This window comes from Plecotus auritus (genome assembly GCF_963455305.1).
Source record: "Plecotus auritus genome assembly, chromosome: 9".
NCBI lineage: Eukaryota > Metazoa > Chordata > Mammalia > Chiroptera > Vespertilionidae > Plecotus > Plecotus auritus.
In genome coordinates, this window is record NC_137783.1 from 153186976 (window position 1) to 153207478 (window position 20503).

The 20503-nt window shown below is 60.4% G+C and overlaps 2 protein-coding genes across 2 annotated transcripts; one reads left to right on the plus strand and one right to left on the minus strand.

Annotated features, from left to right (window-relative positions):
- The first annotated feature begins 586 nt into the window (after positions 1–586).
- On the plus strand, positions 587–3728 carry FTH1 (ferritin heavy chain 1). Its single transcript, XM_080643068.1, has 4 exons — positions 587–1521; positions 2756–2902; positions 3190–3315; positions 3412–3728. The coding sequence occupies exons 1-4, from the start codon at positions 1405–1407 to the stop codon at positions 3571–3573; spliced, it is 552 nt and encodes a 183-aa protein (XP_080499194.1). The 5' UTR covers positions 587–1404; the 3' UTR covers positions 3574–3728.
- Positions 3729–5118: 1390 nt separating this feature from the next.
- BEST1 (bestrophin 1) lies at positions 5119–15172 on the minus strand (the record flags this gene model as incomplete). The annotated part of the gene is made up of 9 exons (XM_080687842.1): positions 5119–5851; positions 7425–7576; positions 8063–8143; positions 10736–10888; positions 11200–11277; positions 11616–11770; positions 12493–12726; positions 13119–13213; positions 15021–15172. 9 exons carry the CDS (start codon positions 15170–15172, stop codon positions 5119–5121), a joined length of 1833 nt encoding a protein of 610 aa, XP_080543968.1.
- Positions 15173–20503: the final 5331 nt, after the last annotated feature.

Sequence of the window (20503 nt, forward strand, 5' to 3'; positions counted from 1 at the left end):
CCTTCCGTGGAGCTCTACCCCCTCTCACCTTCTCCCGAAAGTGAACCGCGCTGGTTTTGAAATGAACCAAGACCCAAGAAAGTGCCACAATCCCATGGGCACCTTGTAGGGATATTTTAATAGAATGCACCCCGCCCCCCCCCCTTTCTTTAAGGTTAAGTCCAGCTTCCAGCTTCCCGTTTGTGAGCGTCCGGAGCGGGTCTTGGGCAGGTCCCCACCCCCGTGCCGGTCAGTGAACCTGGAAGCCAGCGGGCTGGGGGGCCGGGGCGCGGCCTGGCTCCGGTCCGCCCCCCACGAGCCACACGCAGCGGGCCTGCCCTCGGGCCCCGGGCGCCCGTCCCGTCCCGCCCCGCCGACGAAAGAGGCCCCTTCAACATGGCCGCCCGGCCTCGTCTCCAGCTCCCAGTCGCGTCTCCTTTTTTCCCTAAACTCCGATCTCTGGAGTTTTAAGCATCACCTGCGATTTTCTCAGAAACCCAGGCGGCTCCCCCGCCCCTGGCTCCCTCGGGAAGACAGCCTGTGTGCCCGCCCCCCCACCCCCCCCCCCGCCGCCCGCCGCCTTTGTTGCACGAACTGCCCGGGAGCCATGTTCGCTTCCTGCAAAAGGAAAGGCGGGCGGGCCTGTCCAAGACGGAGCCGCCGCCCGGCTGCGTCCCAGGCCCGGGGAAGAGAAAGTGCGCTTGGCCCGGCCCAGCCCGACTCCCTGGCCTCCCATGTCCCCATGATCTCGGGGCGCGGTAACCGCCACTGATACCAGGCTCCCGACCCGGAGCCTCGGGGTGCGGTTAGGGACCTCCGGACGCCCCTGGGCCAGGGGCGGCCTCCCGTCGGGTCCAGGACCCAGACCCAGGACGCCACTGGGGTCCGGGCCCGAGCTGGGCCCCCCACCCCTGCCCAGGTCGTCCCTCCAACCCCACCAAGCGTTCCACACAGCACAGAGCCACCCCTCCTCTCCCTCCGCCCCCCCCAGCCTCCCCCTCTCCCCCAACCTCACCCCCCCCCAACCTCACACCCCCCCCCAGCCTCACACCCCCCCCCCCCCCCGGCTCCTACGCACCCCGTGGCCCCCCCACGCGCCCCCTCCACCCCTCCGCCGCGCGCGCAGGGGAAGAGGCGGGGCTTAGCCGCGGGCGGGCGGCGGGATTGGCTAGCGTGGGCGGACGCAGCGCCCGCTATAAAAGCCCGCGGGCTGCAGCCTGCGCCACAGTCTTCGCGGAGAGCGGCCGAGGTTTCCTGCTTCAACAGTGCTTGGACGGAACCCGGCGCTCGCTCCGCAGCCTCCGCCGCCAGGCCCGCCTTCCGCCTCCCGCCTCCCGCCTCCTCGCAGCGCCTCGGACCCCAGACGAGCCCAGGCCCCCGCCTCCGCTCCAGCGCCGCGCAGCCGCCCCACCTCAGCCGCCCGCCATGACGTCCACCGCGCCCACCTCGCAGGTGCGCCAGAACTACCACCAGGACTCGGAGGCCGCCATCAACCGCCAGATCAACCTGGAGCTGTACGCTTCCTACGTCTACCTGTCCATGGTGAGGGCCGGCTCCCCGGCGGGGCGGGGCGGAGGGCGGCTACTGGGCTGGGGCTCCCGCTCCCCCTGCGCCCTTCGGGAAAATGGAGGCCGCGCGAGGCCTCTCAGGACTCTCGTTGCGCAGGAATCCTGGGCTCCTGGCCCTTCCCGACTGCCTCCCGGGAGGGCCGCCTCCGCGCACCGCCCTATGTCTACGGGGAGCCTGGCTTCCGGGGGCTCGTGCAGCGAACACAGTTCTGCAGTCGGGAAGGGGGTTTTTGCCTTTTCATCCCTTCCCCTGCGCCCGGTCACGTGCCCCTGATGCCCTCGGCTTGCCTGGCTAACGGGCCGAGAGGTCCGGCTCCCCACCCTCCCCCGCCCCCAGGCTGCGCCGGAGCCTTCTGGGTAATGGTGTCGAATAGCAACTTGGGGGCCGATGCGAAGTGGCTTATCTTCCGTGGGCGCCCACTCCCGAGCCGCCGTCTCCACCCCGCGGCCCTGCTTATCTCGGAGCCCCACTGGAATGGGAGCGAACCCCTGAGCCAGCTCCCGTTTGGGGGACACCAGGTTGTCTTCGTCACCCAGCCTGGTGCCTGGGGTCCTTAATTTTTTTACCCTTTAGGGGTCTAGGAACTGTAGCCCTCTAATTGGGCGCTCAGTTCTTGGATAAAATCCACCAACAGTTACTGGGCAAGACGTTTTTCTCTGTAACGGGTGGGAGGTCAGTTTCCCAAAATCCTGGTTGAAGGGGGCGGTGGGCGGGAGTCTGGTTGGAGTTGTCTGATTGAGCCGGTGACCCCGAGCCTAGCGGCGTCCCGATGGCTGGCGAGCAGACCTGGATTTCCGCGCCGCGGCCCCGTGTTAGGAACTCCTAGCGCAGCAAGCGTCCAAAAACCGAATCCAACGCCGTTTACCGACGTGAGCGTTGCCACAGTGGTGACCTTGCGTCGTGGGTTAATTTTAGAAGTCCCTGTGTGCCTGCAAGCCGCGCTCCTGTGTTAACATGTCGCCAGGGAGGAGGGGGCGCAGCAGGGAAGCCTCGCCAGCACCCTCTCCGGGGAAATCGGACACCGGCTGGGAGAACTCCGCAGCAACGTTTCACACCGGAGGCAATTCCTCTAAAGTCCCTACAGCAGACTTTCCATTTCAAACGCCGGGCTTCCGTTTTCCATTCTAGAGTAGAAACTGATGATTGTTGTGTTCAATCCAGGAACGCAGCCTGCCCCTAACCTAACACGCTCATGTTCCGCCCTCAGTCTTACTACTTTGACCGCGATGATGTGGCTCTGAAGAACTTTGCCAAATATTTTCTTCACCAATCTCATGAGGAGAGGGAACATGCCGAGAAACTGATGAAGCTGCAGAACCAGCGAGGCGGCCGGATCTTCCTTCAGGATGTCAAGGTGAGCGCCCGTCCCCGGATGCCGATGCCGCGCTGCCTAACTGATCGGGCGGCCTCGGGGCCGGAGATCGCTCAGACGCCAGCAGTGGCCCTTTTATTGTCATTTTTTATTTTAAATATGTTTTTACTGATCTTAGGGGGGGAAGGGAGAGGGTTGGAGACTTAGATGTTCCTTTCACCAAAAGGCTTGCCTGCCAAATTGTCATGGTGTACTTGGTAGAGACTCTGGGTGCCTTGCCCTAACTTCCTCTCCTTCAGAAACCAGACCCCTAACTTCCTCCCCTTCAGAAACCAGACCGTGACGACTGGGAGAACGGGCTGAATGCAATGGAGTGTGCACTGCACTTGGAAAAAAGTGTGAATCAGTCACTACTGGACTTGCACAAACTGGCCACTGACAAAAACGACCCTCATGTGAGTATTGGCAACCTGAGAGGGAACGGAAGGAACAGCCCAGCCCGCCTTAGTTGCTGGAAGTTGACCATTTTTCTCCCCGTTCTGTTTTCGTAGTTGTGTGACTTCCTTGAGACTCACTACCTGAACGAGCAGGTGAAATCCATCAAAGAACTGGGGGACCACGTAACCAACCTGCGCAGGTTGGGGGCCCCTGAAACTGGCATGGCCGAGTATCTCTTTGACAAGCACACCCTGGGGAGCTGTGACGAGAGCTAAGCCTTGGCTGCTTCCTGTAGCCTCGGGGGTGACTTCCTGGTCACCCAAGCAGTATGCATGTCGGAGTTACCTTTCCCTTTTCTATGACTTGTACCAAATCACCCCTCCCGTCTCTCAGTTGTACCCTTCCTTCAAATAAAGGAATCTGGTACCCAGCTGTTGTCTCTGAATTCTTGGGATCGGCTTGCAGCAGATCTAGGCCGCCTCGGCTAAATCCGTAAACGCCCGGCTTCACACCCGTTAAAAATGAAATGCCGACGGGACTTGTGTTTATGAGACAGGACTTGTGTTTATGAAAATGCTTAGTTTATTAACCCCTAGTGAGGTGAGACCCCTACGTTTGTGAACGATGCCGAGGCTTGGGTGTGTGAACTCGGACAGGACTCTGGGACTCCTGATCCTGAATTCCAGGTTTCCAGTGGCTCATTCTAGCTTTCGTTATTTTATGTACAAAAGGCATTTAAAGGCTTAGGTAGCCCTGAAACTAAGGATTCTCATCCAGTGAGCTAACCATTTCATTCAGGCTGTGGGTAACAGCAGTGTGGACAGCGGTATGTCTGTGACTGGGTCAGTGTCCCGCTGGTGTACACACGGGTGGGACCAGGCCGGTGACGCTGCCCCTGGGGAGACAGGCTAGGAGTGTGCTTCATCCCTGTGAAAATTTGAGAAAGTTCACGTGAGTAAGGAAGGTCCCTTCATTCCAATAGACATTAGCGGCAGCGGGAGAGCTAAGGCTGAGGCACCTTCAGGACTAAAAAGGACTAGTGCCAGGGCATTGCAGAGCTGTTAACATCCATCCCAAGTCAGCCACAGTGGTCTTTAGGTTTCTATTTAGCCCTGGAAGCTAGACAGATGGTGGCCCTTTAAGATCTCAAAGCTGTGTATTCTGACCACAAGTAACTTTGAGAATCTAGAAATAGGAAGTGAAACTTCCCTCCCACATGGTGGGGGGTGGGGCGGGACGGATGTATAACAGGGTGAGTCTGCTAAGGATGGGATCAGGGGATACTGGTGGGTGTGACAGCTTGGATTGACCCCAGGAAGCAGGAAGAGGGCATTGAAGTTGGGAAGTCTTGCTGAGGTGCCCAAAGCAATGATGCCCCCAAGGGCCCTGCATGCCCTCAACCATCCAAAGGTGTGGCACCCTTGGCCAAGCTTCAGGCCCGTGAGCAGTCTGGGGGGACTGACTGCTCCTGTACAACCTCTCAGCTAACCCTGGGCAGGGAGTTGAATTCTTGGGGTACTAGAGCCCCCAGTTCTGTCCATGGGAGTCTGTGTCTCCCACGCTGTTCCAAGCGAGCTGGACCCAGGGACAACATCTCCCTATCGAAGCCTGGGTTGGTAGCCCTTCCCAGCTCCCCCGAGGTCGCAGGGACTTCCTCCTGGTGACGCCAGGCTCTCGGGTGGAATGAACAAAAGCCCCCAACACTTTCCTAGGGCCCAAGCCCCCAACACTTTCCTAGGGCCCCTGCCGAGGTGGCCAGGTGTGTGCCCCAAGCCAGTGCTGGGCACAGCCTGCTCTGCAGTGATGGGACCGTGAGGAAATCACGGGGGAAGGGTAGGCTCAGAGCAAGGGGAGCTGGGGTGGGGCTGGAGGGCGCCCCAGGAGGGGGTGCGGGGAGCCTGGTTGGCGCAGAGCACAGACCTGCTTTCCAAGGCCCAGTAGGGTTCTTGGTCTGTGAGTGTCGTGTGGATGCTGCTCGTCGATCGTGTATGTGGTTCTCGGAGATGACTCTCGGGGGCCGCTGACGTGTCGCTCAGGTTAAAGTCCACGGTCTTCCTCTTGATGTGACACAATTCCAGGGGCTCCATCGAGGCCCCTGCACACTCTGGGAGCAGCGCCAAGCTCCTCCTGGTCCCTCGCGCCACAGGCTGCGGGCTCTGGTCTGCCAGGAGGCCAGGGACTCTGCGGAGACTGGAGGGTGCCGAGGGTCCCGGTGGGAACACCATGGGGGTGGAGCTGAGCGGCGTCTGCGGGGCACTGTGGTAGCCCGACCTCCCGTACAGAGCAGGGGACTTAAAGGCATCCTCGCCCCTCATCTTCCAGGCCTCGCTGTCTTCCGGGTCCCCGGAGCGCTTCCTGGCACCCCTGAGCTGCTCGGGCTGGCCCTCGGGGAGGCCTTCCTTCCTGGGCAGCAGTAGCTTGGTCTTGGAGCTCGTCCTGGTGGGGGTGTGGGGGGGCTGCAGCCCCAGGAGGCGGCCGAGGATGCCCGTGTGCGCGCCCTCCTCCCCTGCCTCGCCCGGGCTGGGCTGGAACTCCATCTCTTCCTTGTGCAGGCTGGAGAGAAGCAAGACACGGAGGGCTGAGCAGGGGGGACAGAAGGACCGAACCTGACCTTATTTCTCCCTCCCCCTCCCCCTCCCTCTGGCCCAGGTCAGGGACACAGTCTTCCTCACAATGCCCTGACTCGCCCCCTGGTCCATCCTGTACCCCCTCATTCATCCCTCCCGGCCCAGCTCGCCCCACTGCTCCGTGGCTCCCTTTTGCCCGTGTGAACATTCAGGCTCCCTAGTCTGGTGTTTGTGGTTCCGCCTGGGGAGCAGCATCGCCAAAGAGAGAAGTCGCTTCCGGGAGCCCAAGGCCTCTCCTCTGCAAGAGAAAGCCCCCCCCCTCACACACACACACCACAGAGCGGGCCTGCCCTCGCCCTGTCCAAACAGCCCCAGGCTGCAGGCCCCGCTGCAGGCCCTCCCTCCAGGAGGCCACAGTGACCTCTCCTCTGTCCTGTCCCCTCCCAGGCCTCCAGGACCTGCGCTGTGTATCCAGTTTCGCTGAAGTGTGTTCCCTGGAGGCCAGGCCTGTGCATTACTTTCTGTTCCTCCCCCTCCATCTCCACAACCTTCAGTTGCTGGCGTGCAGATCGGGCAGATCGAAGGCAACCTCCAGAAATGTCCCAATTGGTCACCTTTCCGAGCCTTGCTCACGCCGCTAGGGAACCCAGCTAATAGGACATTGTGTCCTTAAAAGAGCAAGGAGAGAGCAGAGCCTAACACTGGGGAGGCCCTGGAGAGACGTGCACCAGAGTCCTCTCCACGCTCACCCACGTGGGCGGCCGAGGCCTCCACTCTGCAGGACAGTCTCCCCAGACGGTACCTGTGAGGACCCAGCCTCCTGCTGGGGTGTGCCTGCCACCCCGCCCCCACTTCAGGGACACCCCATCCCACCATCACCGCTCCAAATGCTCCGGCTTATCAGAAAACAGTCCTGGACCAGCGCCAGGAACCAGGCCCTGACACCCCAACGGTGTCACTGATCACTGACGGCCTTCGAGTAAGTCCTTCTCTCTCTGAGCCTCAGTGTCCCCCTCTGGACACACAGGGCTTAGACTGGAGGTACCTAAGCAGGACAGGGAGAGGGAAAGGTGTGGCGGTGAACCAGACGTACTGGCCCCCCTGAGCTGCCTGCCAGCTATGGGACAGTGGGCTAGGCCAGTGGTCGGCAAACTCATTAGTCAACAGAGCCAAATATCAACAGCACAACGATTGAGATTTCTTTTGAGAGCCACATTTTTTAAACTTAAACTATATGGGTAGGTACATTGTTATTAACTTAATTAGGTTACTCCTAAGCTGGCCTTTGCTAAAAACTCAAGGGGCCAAAGAGCCGCATGTGGCTCGCGAGCTGCCGTTTGCCAACCACTGGGCTAGGCAACTTACTTAACCTCGCCGACCCCGGAATTAACCATCTGAAAACTGGAGCCAGCCAACCAAGGTTACTGGGAAGAAGGGCTTAGCACAGTGCCTGGCCCTCAGTGGGCTCCCAGTGTGCGTTCTCTCGGCGATTCCGTTCCTAGGCAGGCCCACGCACGGGGGTTCTCTCTCCACCGAGGTGGTTCCCTGGCACGGCCCACCTGATGTTGAAGGTGGAGCCAAAAAAGGAAGGTCGGCGAGACTGGGCAGAGGCGGCCGTGTAGGGGGGCTGTGGTTCCGGGTCGTTCCAGTACATGTCCCGCTCCACGGGGGGCAGGTCCTGGTGCATCTCGTCCACGGCCAACAGGGACACCTGGCCGGCGGGGACGGAAGCAGAAGTCCGACAGAAAGATCAGCCAAGCAAGACCATGAACTGGCCAGGTGACTTGGAGAGGCCCCTTCCGTGTCTCCGGGCCTCCGTTTCCCTACTTGCGAAATGGAGAGACTGACCCAGGGGTGGGCAAACTTTTTGACTCGAGGGCCACAATGGGTTCTTAAACTGGACCGGAGGGCCGGAACAAAAGCACGGATGGAGTGTTTGTGGGAACTAATATAAATTCAAAGTAAAGGAGCGGAGGGGAGAGCAAGAGAACCGGATAGAATAGCCGGATCCGGCCCGCGGGCCGTCGTTTGCCCAAGGCTGGACTGACCCCTACCCGAAGCCTCAAAAACGGCGGTGAGAGTCCTGGGAGCGGAGAGGCGGCCATTCAGTGTCGGGCCTCTCTGCACAATGCCAGGGCCCGGTCCCTGGGCCCAGTGGGGGAAAGTCACAGGACGGGCTCCCTCCCTTCCCCCCTACCTGCAAGCTCCTGTCCACGATCCAGTTGGTCTCAAAGTCGTCGTCATCTTCTCCAAACGGGTTGATGAGCTGCTCTGCCACCTGGGGGGCAGGTGGGCTCTGGGCATCCTCCTCGCAGCCTGGCGGCCTCGCTCCCCTCGCTTAAGCCTCAGCTCCTGGCATCCCCACCCCGGCCCCTCTCCCAGGACCGCCCCCCCCCGCCAGCGCCTGACCATTGTCTCCAAAGCCAAAGGCTCCAGCCCCCCCCACCACAGGGGGCCCCTCACACACATTGCCTTTCCCCCTGGCACACCGGTCCCTCTGACTCCCCTGAGCCAGGCAGTGGTAGAATCTATTCATTTGTTCAGTTACTCATTCATGTGTTCAAACATGTATTGATTCACGACCTTTGGGTGCAGCAGGCGTATATGCTGTGGCTGTGCCGGATTGAAGGGCCGGCCAGGCGGGCAGACTCCCGGCACTGACCTCTGCCGCCTCCCAAGGCCCGGCAGTGCTGGTGAGTGCTGGGCGCTTAGGCAAGCAGGTCAGACTCGCGGCCCACAACCAATAGTTTTGCCGCCCCGCCAATGTAACGGGATGTAAGAAATGTTTTAGCCAAAACCGGTGTGGCTCAGTGGATAGAGCGTCGGCCTGCGGACTGAAAGGTCCCAGGTTCGATTCCGGTCAAGGGCATGTAACTACGGGCACATCCCCAGTGGGGGGGTGTGCAAGAGGCAGCTGATCAATGTTTCTCTCTCATCGATGTTTCTGACTATCTATCCTTCTTCCTTCCTCTCTGTAAAAAATCAATAAAATATATTTAAAAAAAAAGAAACATTTTAATAAAAATTTCGTAACTTAACTTTGACAATATCCTGTTATACATAATTATTAATAACCAACTACAGCGTTCGCCAATGACTGATGACTATCATCGTGTTGCATTCATTTCCCTTATGTGCCTTAGGCGCAGGTGCACCATTTCTCTCCACGAACACCAGCAGCGAATGTTTTAGCAGCCGATGGCCACGTCATTGGTCTTGGACTGACTTGTTTGGTGTGCGCAACAGGAAATATTTCGCTTTCGGAGAACAAGAAAAATAGGTTTATTTGTGTTACGCTTATTCATTGGTGCAGTTATTCAGTGTCTGGTAAGTGAATGTTCAAGAAAAAAAACATTAATTTTTATTAAAATGTTCTATTATTCTATGCTAACGATGACTCGTTTATTTCAGCCCTTTGTATTCAGCATGTCCCTATTGAAATAAACCAACGTTTCCATGAAAATTGAAGCTTTTGTTTTTTGCGGCCACATCCACTTAAACCTTGTTTATTTGGCCCGTGTTAGCCTTTGAGTTTGACATGCTTGCACTAAGGCGTCAAGGGATATCCTGCAAGCCGCGGGGCACCGCGGGAGAACTGCAAGCAGCAAAATGGTGAGATGGGGCCTGGTCGGTGTGGCTCCATGGCTGAGCGTCGACCCATGAAACAGGAGGTCACCATGCGCTTCCCAGTCAAGGCACATGCCTGGGTTTGGGGCTTGGTCCCCAGCAGGGGGCGTGCAGGAGGCAGCCCATCAATCATTGATGTTTCTATCTCTTTCTCTCTCCCTTTCCCTTCCTCTCTGAAATCAATAAAGACATATATTCTATAAAATGTTTTAAAAAATGGTGTGATCTGCTTTAATCTGTAGATAACGGGGGTGGGGGATAGCTCTGTGTGTGTGTGTGTGTGTGTGTGTGTGTGTGTGTGTGTGTGAGCATGGACAGAGGTAAGAGCGGCAGGCACTACCACCATCACTGTTACCAAAAATCAAAGGACCAGCGGGAGAGTGGGCGGGAACTGGATGGAAAGATAAGAGGTGGACAGCCCCTGTCATTCAGAGTTCCTGTTAGAACGAGCTGGACGTGCCCTGGCTGGTGTGGCTCAGTGGACAGAGCGTCGGCCTGCGGACTGAAGGGTCCCAGGTTCGATTCCGGTCAAGGGCACATGTCCAGGTTGCAGGCTTGATCCCTGGTGTGGGGCATGCAGGAGGCAGCTGATCCATGATTGTCTCTCATCACTGATGTTTCTCTCTCTCTCCCTCTCCCTCTCCCGTCCTCTCTGAAATCAATAAAAATATATTTAAAAAAAAAAAAAGCAAGAAAGAGCTGGAGTGATGGGAAGGAGGCTTGGGTGAGCTGCGTGGAGTGGGGACAAGGACCCCAGTGGCCACGCGGACAACCTGAGTAAAGAGAGACGGTGCTTATCTGCCCTCTGAAGGGGGGCGGGGGGCGGGGGGCGGGCAGGGGCCGTTGACCTCAGGACGCTTGCTCACCAAGCAGAGGAAACATTGGGGCCTAATCGTGGGGGCCAGGGAGAAAGTGCCTCACCAGCGCGGCCTGCCGCTGCCGCTCATTGCACGCTCGCCCCTTGTTCTGGACAAACAGGAGGAGACCATTCCCTTGAGGAGGCATCGAAGGTGTGACAACTGAGTGTCCCTGTGTCTCTCATGCCTGCTGAGCCCCAGCCCTGTGTCCCCTCAGACACAGGCTCACGCATCTGCTCCCCTGGGGGGTCTCAGGTTCTTTGTATGTGAAGAGGCGGAGAGGCTAGGGTCGGGGTCAGGACCCAGTGTCCTTGTGAAGTCTCCTCTCCTGCTGGCCCTGACCCCTCCGGCCACGCCCGCAGCGCAGCCTCGCCCCGGCGGCTTACCTTCAGCCAGCCGGCGTAGAAGAAGAACTGCAGGCATGTGAAGACGGGGACCACGAGGTCCAGCTCGTGGCCAGGGTAGGCCTTGGCCGGGTTCAGGAACTGTCGCCCAATCAGACAAGCCAGGAAAAAGCTGTAGACCGCCACGGTCACCACCTGGGCAAGAAAGGGGCGGGGGGACGGGCTGGCGGAGCGGGGTCAGACCTGGGGTCAGGAAGCTCCCCGGCTGGGAGGACAAAGCCTCGCTCTGACTTACACACTCATGGGACTTGGGGTCTCTGCGATCCCCTCTTTAAAATGGGGATAATCACACTGCCTCCCCAGGCTGCTCCAGCGGAAGCCTGGACTCGGCCAAGTGTCCCCTGCAAAGTCCAGACCTAACTCCCAGGGGAGCCTCTCTCTCGGCCTTTAAGTGGGTCCTTCCTGGGTCCACCTAGCCTCAGTTTCCCAAACGGGCAGCTTCTCACCTGCGTGTACACCAGCGGGACACTGATCCAGTCGTAGGCATACAGTTGTCCACACTGCGTACGCAAGGTGTTCATCTCCTGGGGGCAGGAGGGAGGGTTGAGGTTCTGACCACCAATTGCTCTCTCCCAGGCTCCTCCCCAGGCACCAGGGCCTGGTGCTCAAGGTCCAGCCCTGGCTGTGTGGCCATGGGCAGCCCACTTAACCTCTCTGTGCCTCAGCCTCCTAACCTATCAAAAAGGAACCAGGCTCTCAGAGGCTCACTTCACGGCAGGGATGGGAGGGGCCTTGGGAGGGGCACATTGGGCTGTGGAATCCTATTGGAAGAGAGCCTATGACGCCTTCTGTTGGAAGCCTGGTTCCATTTGGGGCACAACCCCCCTGCTCTGCAGCAGCCCCATCTGCGTAGCGGGCTCACGGTCAGCAGGCTCTGGAGCAGGACAGGGTCCCGGATTCGACCTCCGATCCAAGCTTTCATCGACAGGTTGGCAAACCACACCCAGGGCACCCAGAACGTGTTGTGCGGCAAGCTCAGTTTTTCCAAGTGCCTGTGTTCCGCGGGGGTCATGAAGCCTGCGGGGGTAGAGTGAAGAAGCAGTGTGTGTGGGGGGGGGACGGGGGGAGTACCTACAGAAGGGGTGGCTGGCCAGGTGGCCAGGCCCTGCGGGGTCCCAGGATTTAGGCCCAAGTTCCTGCCGAGCCCATAGGGACCTCAGAGCTTCTTTGCCATCCACCCTCTTTCTTTCAAAGATAATTACAGAGTCCCTACTATGTGCTGTTCTGGGCTGAGCACGTGAGAGGGGTCTGTCTTATGAGCTGGGAGCTGGTCAGAGACCGAGGTCCCAGATGCACAGGCTTGGACACCGAGGACAGGAGAACGGGATGGGGATGGCAGAGGGAGCAGACCCTAGTTCCTCACCACTTCCCAAGACCCCCCCCCCCCCCATCCCGCTCCCCACTCCCAGCCTCTACCTGCCCTTCCCTTACTCTTCAGGGTCCTCAGCCCCACCTGCAGCCCCTACCCTCCAAGGGTAGCCTCCTGGCCTGGTCCAACCTTCAGGCACCTGACTCCACCCCGCCAATTCCCAGACGTCTAGTCTCCTCCCTCCTCCGGCCACGCCCAATCATTAGCCAGGGGCCTCAGGTCCGGCGCCGCCCCGCCCCGATGCCCCGCCCGCCCCAATGCCCCGCCCCGCCGAGGCCCCGCCCGCCCCGAGGCCCCGCCCCGCAGAGGCCCCGCCCCGCAGAGGCCCCGCCCCACCTCCAGGCCCCGCCCCGCCCCAGGCCCCGCCCACCTGCCGCCACCAGGTGCTGGGAGCTGGGGAAGCGCTTGTAGACCGCAGCGCTGACGCTGCGCAAGGTGAGCACGCCGCCCAGGTTGGCGTAGCGCATGAGCGTGCGCCGCAGCCGCCGGCCCTGCTCGTCCTCGCCCTCCACGAGGCCCGACACCAGGTTCATGAGGCGGTCGGGCCACGGCAGGTTCTCGTACTGGTTCCACCAGCGGGTCACGACCAGCGTCACGTAGAAGCCTGGGCGGCGGGGGCGAGGGGCGAGGGCGACGCCTCGGTGTCTCCAGCGCAGCCCTCCAGGAAGGTGCTCGGGAGGGGCAGGCCACCGGAGCCCCGCGTGCAGGCGGAGGCCTCGAATGATCTCTCCCGCACTCCTCCCCGCCACCCGAGAGATCCCCGGACTCCCGCGCGCAGGCTCCGGGCCGTGACGTCAGCGCTCCCTGGGAAACAGGTCTGGGGCGCTCCCAGCAGGAGTCCTTCCCCCCCGCCCCCACTTCTGCAGTCTCCCCGTTTCCCTGAACTTCCGAGAGGCACTGACCTGACACTGGCCTCCCCCTGCCGTCTCCCCCCAGCTCCTCTGGTGCATGGCCGCCCTAGCAGCCGCGGCACCGACACCCCGGGAGAGAGCTCACCCAGCACGAAGGAGATGGGGATGAGCTGGATGTAGCTGTCGCAGTAGAGGGTCAGCTTCTCAAACATCAGCTGCTGTTCCTCCGTGAGGGCCATCCTGGGGGGCGGGGGGATGGCGAGGCTGGCCCCGGTCCAGCCAGGCCTGGGGGAGCAGTGTGGCCGCCCCCCGCCCAGCCTTCCTGTCCCCTTTGCTGCCGCCCAGGGCCCTTCCTCTGGCCTGAGCCAGACCCCACTCCTTCTCCGGTGGCCCTGAACCCCAACGGGGCTCCGTGACTGGAGGAGGCCCAGGAGGGTTCTGTGAGGTGTCGGAAGGAAGGTCCGGCCGAAGGAGTCCATTTTTAGGCACACCACCCCCGCTTCCCCCAAGGGGCCCTGCCAAACCTGTTTTCTAGGGCCCTTTTAAAGGATCCAAAGGACAGTTGTTTTTTAAAGTGGATTAAAACAAAGGGTGTTGGTCTTTTTTAAAAATGTATGGAGGGGAGGGGTGAAGAGGCAGAGCACAGGGTTTTAGGGCAGTGAAACTTCTTTACAACACCGTGATGGGGGGTGCAGGCCATTCGTTACCCACAGAATGTGCACCGCCAAGGTGCACCCTAACGTACACTGTGAGCGGGACTCTGGGTAGTAATGCACCTCGTGGGTTCATCTGTGAAAACAAATGTACCATCTGCTGGGGGTGTTGATAGTGGGGAGGCTGTGTGTATGTGTTGGGGGGGGGCGTTAAATGGGAACTCCCTGTACCTTCTGCTCAATTCTGTGATGAAAAACTGCTCTAAAAAAGAAATCTAGCCCTAGCTGGTTTGGCTTAGTGGATAGTGTCAGCCTGTGGACTGAAGGGTCCCGGGTTCGATTCCAGTCAAGGGCACATGCCCGGGTAGCGGGCTCGATCCCCAATAGGGGGTGTGCAGGAGGTAGCCGATCCATGATACTCTCTCATCATTGATGTTTCTATCTCTCTCTCCCTCTGCCTTCCTCTCTGAAATCAATAAAAAATACATATTTTTTTAAAAAGAAATCTATACTAATAAAAGGGTAATATGCTAATTAGACCGGACATCTTCTGGGCGACCCTCCGGATGTCCTTCCGGGCAAAGCCACGGTGGCAGGGCCAAGTCAGAGGCAGTTAGGGACGATCAGGCGGGCAGGAAAGAGCAGTTAGGGTGATCAGGTGGGCAGGCAGGTGAGCAGTTAGGAGCCAGCGGTCCCGGATTGCAAGAGGATGTCTAACTGCCGGATGTCCAAAACCGGCAGTCAGACATCCCCCGAGGGGTCCCAGATTGGAGAGGGTGCAGGCCGGGCTGAGGGACCCCCCCCTGCCACTTCCCCCCCATGCATGAATTTTGTGCACCAAGCCTCTCGTTCTAATAATAAAAGAGGAGTATATTGGTGCCCTGGCAAGAACCCAAGAAAATCAATGGCCTTTGTGATCAGTATTACCGCTATCGACTCGAGAATTTTAAGTATTGGATATTTTCAACCCATTCAGTCACGAATGCTTTTCCCATTTAAAATGCTGTCATATATTCGGAGAGTCTATCTGTCCTATATTTTATTGTTTAAATAAACAATTTTGTTGAGGAATAAAAAAGGTAGAGTCTGGACCTGTGAGCCTGTGTGGGATTCGGGAAGACGGGCTGGCTGAATGGGGCCAGGGAAGGCCTGGGCTCAGGGCCTCCCTGGGCTGGAGGAATGGTGTCTGAGATGCTCCCTGTCAATCTGCCTCCTTTACCCCCCCCCCAATCCCCCACCCCCACCCCCAGCCACCCCACCCCCACCCAGGGCTGGGCCACAAGCTCAGCGGAGCCTTATAGGCCTCGGCACGTGGTCCCCTGGATGGCTTGGAGGTCTCCTAGGCGCTCGAGGCCTCAGCTGCACCCCGAGGCCCACCGAGGCCCCCGCCTCACCTGTAAACGAAGCGGATGGTGTAGTAGCTGAGCAGGAAGATGAGGAACTCGCCGTAGAGCAGCTTGTAGATGCTGCCTCGCCAGCACAGCAGCAGGCGGGAGAAGGAGCCCAGGCGGGCGTTAGCCACTTGGTGTGAGTAGGTGACGGTCATGGTCAGGCCCGGAGCTGCAGCAGGTGGGCTAGTGGGCAGAGAGGACACTGAAGGGGCCGGAGTGAGCAGGGGCCTTGGTCAGAGCCTGTCGGGGGCGCCTGTGTGACCTGAGCCAGGACCCATCCCTGCTCTGGACCGCAGCTCTTCCTCAGGAGACCGAGGTGCGGGTGGGGTGGTCCCACCGGCCCCGCCCCCCCCGGCTCCGGCTGCTGTGGGAGGTGGGAGTGAGCCCAGAGGCCACCCACAGCCTTGGCAGGGAGGACAGAGAGAAGTCTGTGTCCTTAACTTGCATGACAAGGACAGTGACACAGTGCACACACTGGGCCCAGCCTTCTGTGCTGAGCCCACCTGGATGGTTAGCTCCCCCAGCTCCCGCGGCTCCCCCTGGAGAGAGCTGGGTGAGAGGCGGGTCATTCTTGCCCGCTGTCCTGTCCACAGAGCCCAGAGCAGAGCCGGGCTGGCGGCAGTGTTCGAACAACGCTCCCCGCGTGGTGGCCCCGCCTTGCCACCTGCGGTCTTCCTGCCTGGGGGACGCTCTTTCTGCTCTAACTATTGCTCGCTTCCACGCCAGCTCATCGCTGCAGAACAGGTGGCCCCGGCCCCACCTGGCAGTAGCCACCCACACTTGGGGTCGCTCGCCTTGCCCAGCGGTCCTCCACGGCACTCAGTCACGGTATCTTGCAATCACCGTTGGCAACTGTCTGCTTGTTCGCTGCCTGTTTGCCCCTGGAGTGGAGGCTCCTATGGTTTCCCAGGGAAACTGTTGAAGCGATGACCCGCGCCCACCTCCCCCACCTGCTCGGTCAGCCACACTGGCTGCCTCTGCCTAGCGCACACCCAGCCCATTCCCACCTCGGTGCCTTTGCACAGACACCGGCGCCCACAGCCCTGCACACGTGTTGCCTGTGTGTATACATCACACACACATATGCTGGGACAGTCATCTACCCCAAAGGCCCCCACAGCCCCCGCCAGCCTGCCTGGGCAACCCCTACTCACAGGAGCGGCTCCAGACTGGTGGGGCGATCCCGCCAGAGCTCTGGCCACGGGACCGCTGGGACTCCCCGGGGTCCTGTGACCAGTGTCCCCGCCTACACTTAGGGCCTGGCGCTGCCCCTGGGGTGCTAAGCCGTCACCTGACTCCCCGAGGCAGCACCTGCACAAAGGAGCCCTTGTGTCCGTTGCTCCCCATAAACTGCCTGTAAGCACAGGCCCCGGGGGCCCGCTGATTCCTTCCTGGGTGGGGGCGGGGGCGGGGCGGGGGCTGAGAGCAGGGCTGAAACTTCCGGTGCCCCCCTCCACCGCGGGCCCTGCCCATCCCGCCGTCTTCTTGGGGCCTAAAATCCGGAAGCTTCTGGCAGGCCGTGCTGTGGGGAGAAGGTGGGAGCTGCCGCGGAGGGGCGCCTCCCCCAGGCCCCGTGGGGCGCTGGCAGCACCGGGAGCCCCACTCGGCGGTCCTGGCCGTGGCCGGGTGTGCGGGGACCCTGGGCCCCTGCTCCTTCAGGCCTCCGTGTCGCTATCAGCCAGGGTGGCGTTTCTTCAGAGCCCCATCCCCCCCCCCCCGTCAGAGCCAGAGCTCCACGCATCCCGCGGGGAGTCTGAGTGGCTGCTGGTGACATGGCTGTGAGGGCTGTGACATGGCTGTGACATGGCTGTGACATGGCTGTGAGGGCTGTGACATGGCTGTGAGGGCTGTGACATGGCTGTGAGGGCTGTGACATGGCTGTGACATGGCTGTGAGGGCTGTGACATGGCTGTGACATGGCTGTGACATGGCTGTGAGGGCTGTGACATGGCTGTGACATGGCTGTGACATGGCTGTGAGGGCTGTGACATGGCTGTGACATGGCTGTGAGGGCTGTGACATGGCTGTGACATGGCTGTGACATGGCTGTGACATGGCTGTGAGGGCTGTGACATGGCTGTGACATGGCTGTGACATGGCTGTGAGGGCTGTGACATGGCTGTGAGGGCTGTGACATGGCTGTGACATGGCTGTGAGGGCTGTGACATGGCTGTGACATGGCTGTGAGGGCTGTGACATGGCTGTGACATGGCTGTGACATGGCTGTGAGGGCTGTGACATGGCTGTGAGGGCTGTGACATGGCTGTGACATGGCTGTGAGGGCTGTGACATGGCTGTGAGGGCTGTGACATGGCTGTGAGGGCTGTGACATGGCTGTGACATGGCTGTGAGGGCTGTGACATGGCTGTGACATGGCTGTGAGGGCTGTGACATGGCTGTGAGGGCTGTGACATGGCTGTGAGGGCTGTGACATGGCTGTGACATGGCTGTGAGGGCTGTGACATGGCTGTGACATGGCTGTGAGGGCTGTGACATGGCTGTGACATGGCTGTGACATGGCTGTGAGGGCTGTGACATGGCTGTGACATGGCTGTGAGGGCTGTGACATGGCTGTGACATGGCTGTGACATGGCTGTGAGGGCTGTGACATGGCTGTGAGGGCTGTGACATGGCTGTGACATGGCTGTGAGGGCTGTGACATGGCTGTGACATGGCTGTGAGGGCTGTGACATGGCTGTGACATGGCTGTGAGGGCTGTGACATGGCTGTGACATGGCTGTGACATGGCTGTGAGGGCTGTGACATGGCTGTGAGGGCTGTGACATGGCTGTGACATGGCTGTGAGGGCTGTGACATGGCTGTGAGGGCTGTGACATGGCTGTGAGGGCTGTGACATGGCTGTGACATGGCTGTGACATGGCTGTGACATGGCTGTGAGGGCTGTGACATGGCTGTGACATGGCTGTGAGGGCTGTGACATGGCTGTGACATGGCTGTGAGGGCTGTGACATGGCTGTGAGGGCTGTGACATGGATGTGACATGGCTGTGAGGGCTGTGACATGGCTGTGACATGGCTGTGAGGGCTGTGACATGGCTGTGAGGGCTGTGACATGGATGTGACATGGCTGTGAGGGCTGTGACATGGCTGTGACATGACTGTGACATGGCTGTGAGGGCTGTGACATGGCTGTGACATGGCTGTGACATGGCTGTGACATGGCTGTGAGGGCTGTGACAGGGCTGTGAGGGCTGCGGGGGGTGCGGGGCCCAGGTGCAGGGCGGCTGGTTAGTAGCATCATCCCGGCTCCGGCGGGCTCTCCTGGGCGGGAGGGAAGGAGCCGAGGACATGTCCCTCATGAACACAGGGACGCTCCAAACTGTGGCGGCGCTTGGTCCTCGGTGGCCGCCAGGACGGCTTCTCGGGGTCTTTCTCCGGAGCCCGCGGGAGGAGGGGCCGCTGCACTTCTCCTTCGGACCCCGCTCCCAGGACCCCCGACTCACGGTCTCACCGGGAGCCTTAACATGATTCCCTCCCCTCCCGCTCTGACCCCCCCGCCCCCCCCCCGCCCAGTGGTACACACTGAGACGCAGGGGACTGGGGTGCATGCCGTTTGGCCTCTAGAACTCAGTGCCTTAAAAAGGACACTTATTTCCCAGGGACCTTGGTGGTGGCTTTTTCTCTTCCCGGCAAACAATTGCGATGGAGTCTCCTCGGATCCGGGCAGCCCTGGGGGAGTGCTTTCCCACCCGGGAAAGGGGCAGGCTCACTTGGACCTCAGTCTCCTCATCTGGGAAATGGGACAATAACACCTCGCTTGGCAGCCGGGTGAGAATGCGGGGCAAGAAACGTTGTAGTCGACTCTCCAAACCAGGGGTCCTCAAACTACGGCCCGCGGGCCACATGCGGCCCGCCGAGGACATGGATCCGGCCCGCCGGTGCCGCTGCCTGTCCTGCTTAGCAGCCGACGCGTCCTGGGCCCGCAGTGCGCATAGGAATTTGTTCATAGTTTTTGTTTTTTTTTAACTATAGTCCGGCCCTCCAACGGTCTGAGGCACAGTGAACTGGCCCCTGTTTAAAAAGTTTGAGGACCCCTGCTCCAAACCAATGATTCTCAGGTCCGGAGTACCCGCACACCAGGGTGCCTCTGCCCACCCCTCCAGCTCCGTTTGTCCGCACGGGGTCCTGGCGCTGGTGTTTTTTCTCAAGGTCCCCGGAGTCCAATGACTGTCGGGGCTGAGAGCCGCTGCCGTGAGGAATACTTCCCTGCCCTGATCCCCTCGCCCCTACCACACACAACGCTCGAGAGAGTGCTTTCCACTTAGCAGGTGATGGACCACGATGTGCTTTAAGTTGAAACACGTGCCTGGCACCACGCCTGGCACCGAAGCGCTCACTCCGCACTAGTCCAGGGCAGCCGTGGGCAAACTATGGCCCGCGGGCCGGATCCGGCCCGTTCGGCTGTTCTATCTGGCCCGCGGAGCCGAAAGAGCGGAGGGTTCTCTTGCTCTCCCCTCCGCTCCTTTACTTTGAATTTATATTAGTTCACACAAACACTCCATCCATGCTTTTGTTCCGGCCCTCCGGTCCAGTTTAAGAACCCATGGTGGCCCTCGAGTCAAAAAGTTTGCCCACCCCTGGTCCAGGGAATACAGGAAACACGGGCCTTTGTGGAGACGGGGTGTTGCCTTCCCCCCCGTGGCCGCTGGAGGGCGCCCGTGACCAGCTGGCTCTGGCTGGGCCTGGAAGCTGGGTCTCCCGCTTGGGATCTGTGTGGACCTGGAGCTGGCATGGGTCCTTCATCTCCTTGACCCTGACCAGCAGCTGTGGGGCCATGAGCGGAGGTGGGAGACAACGGAGTCCTCCCTCCCTCCCTCCTGAACTGCGGTTCCTTCTCCATATTCCAGAAGTCCCACCAGGACCAGCTGGCAGAGCTGCCCCCGCTTCTGCCCCCTCCCCCCTCCAGATGCCCCAGGGTATCCCCACAAACACCCGTGAGCGCTGGGTGCTCCTGGCACCATCCCAGGCACGGGTCTTGGCCACGGACTTTGTCCAGCCAGACAGGGGCAGCCCCACACACAGAAACCCCACAAGCAGCACCTCACGAGCCGGAGGCAAGGGCCTTGCGGATCAGGGACAGCCCGTGGACAGTCACCGAGGGATCACAGAGAAATGGGCCAGCCGGCATGACCCACCTTCCAGGAGAGGGTGCTGAAGTTCACGGCCTGCCTCGCCCAAGGTCACACAGCCACAAGGGCCAGGTCGGGGCTGGAATATGGGTTTTCTCTTCTGAACCCTGGGCCCTTTCCATTACCCGCCACGGCCTCACAGCGGAGGCTAGTTTCTGAGCCCTGCGTGTGGGGTAGCGGTCCCTGCGGGGTTGAGGGAGGGACGAGGGGTGCCCGGGAGAGGCTCTGACTCCAGCAGGACCCGTGCTCTCGAGTCCCCTGGCATAGCGCCATCTCGGGGGCAGGCAGAGCAGAGCTGGGCCGACGGGTGGGGGTTCCGAAGGCAGAATGCTATGGC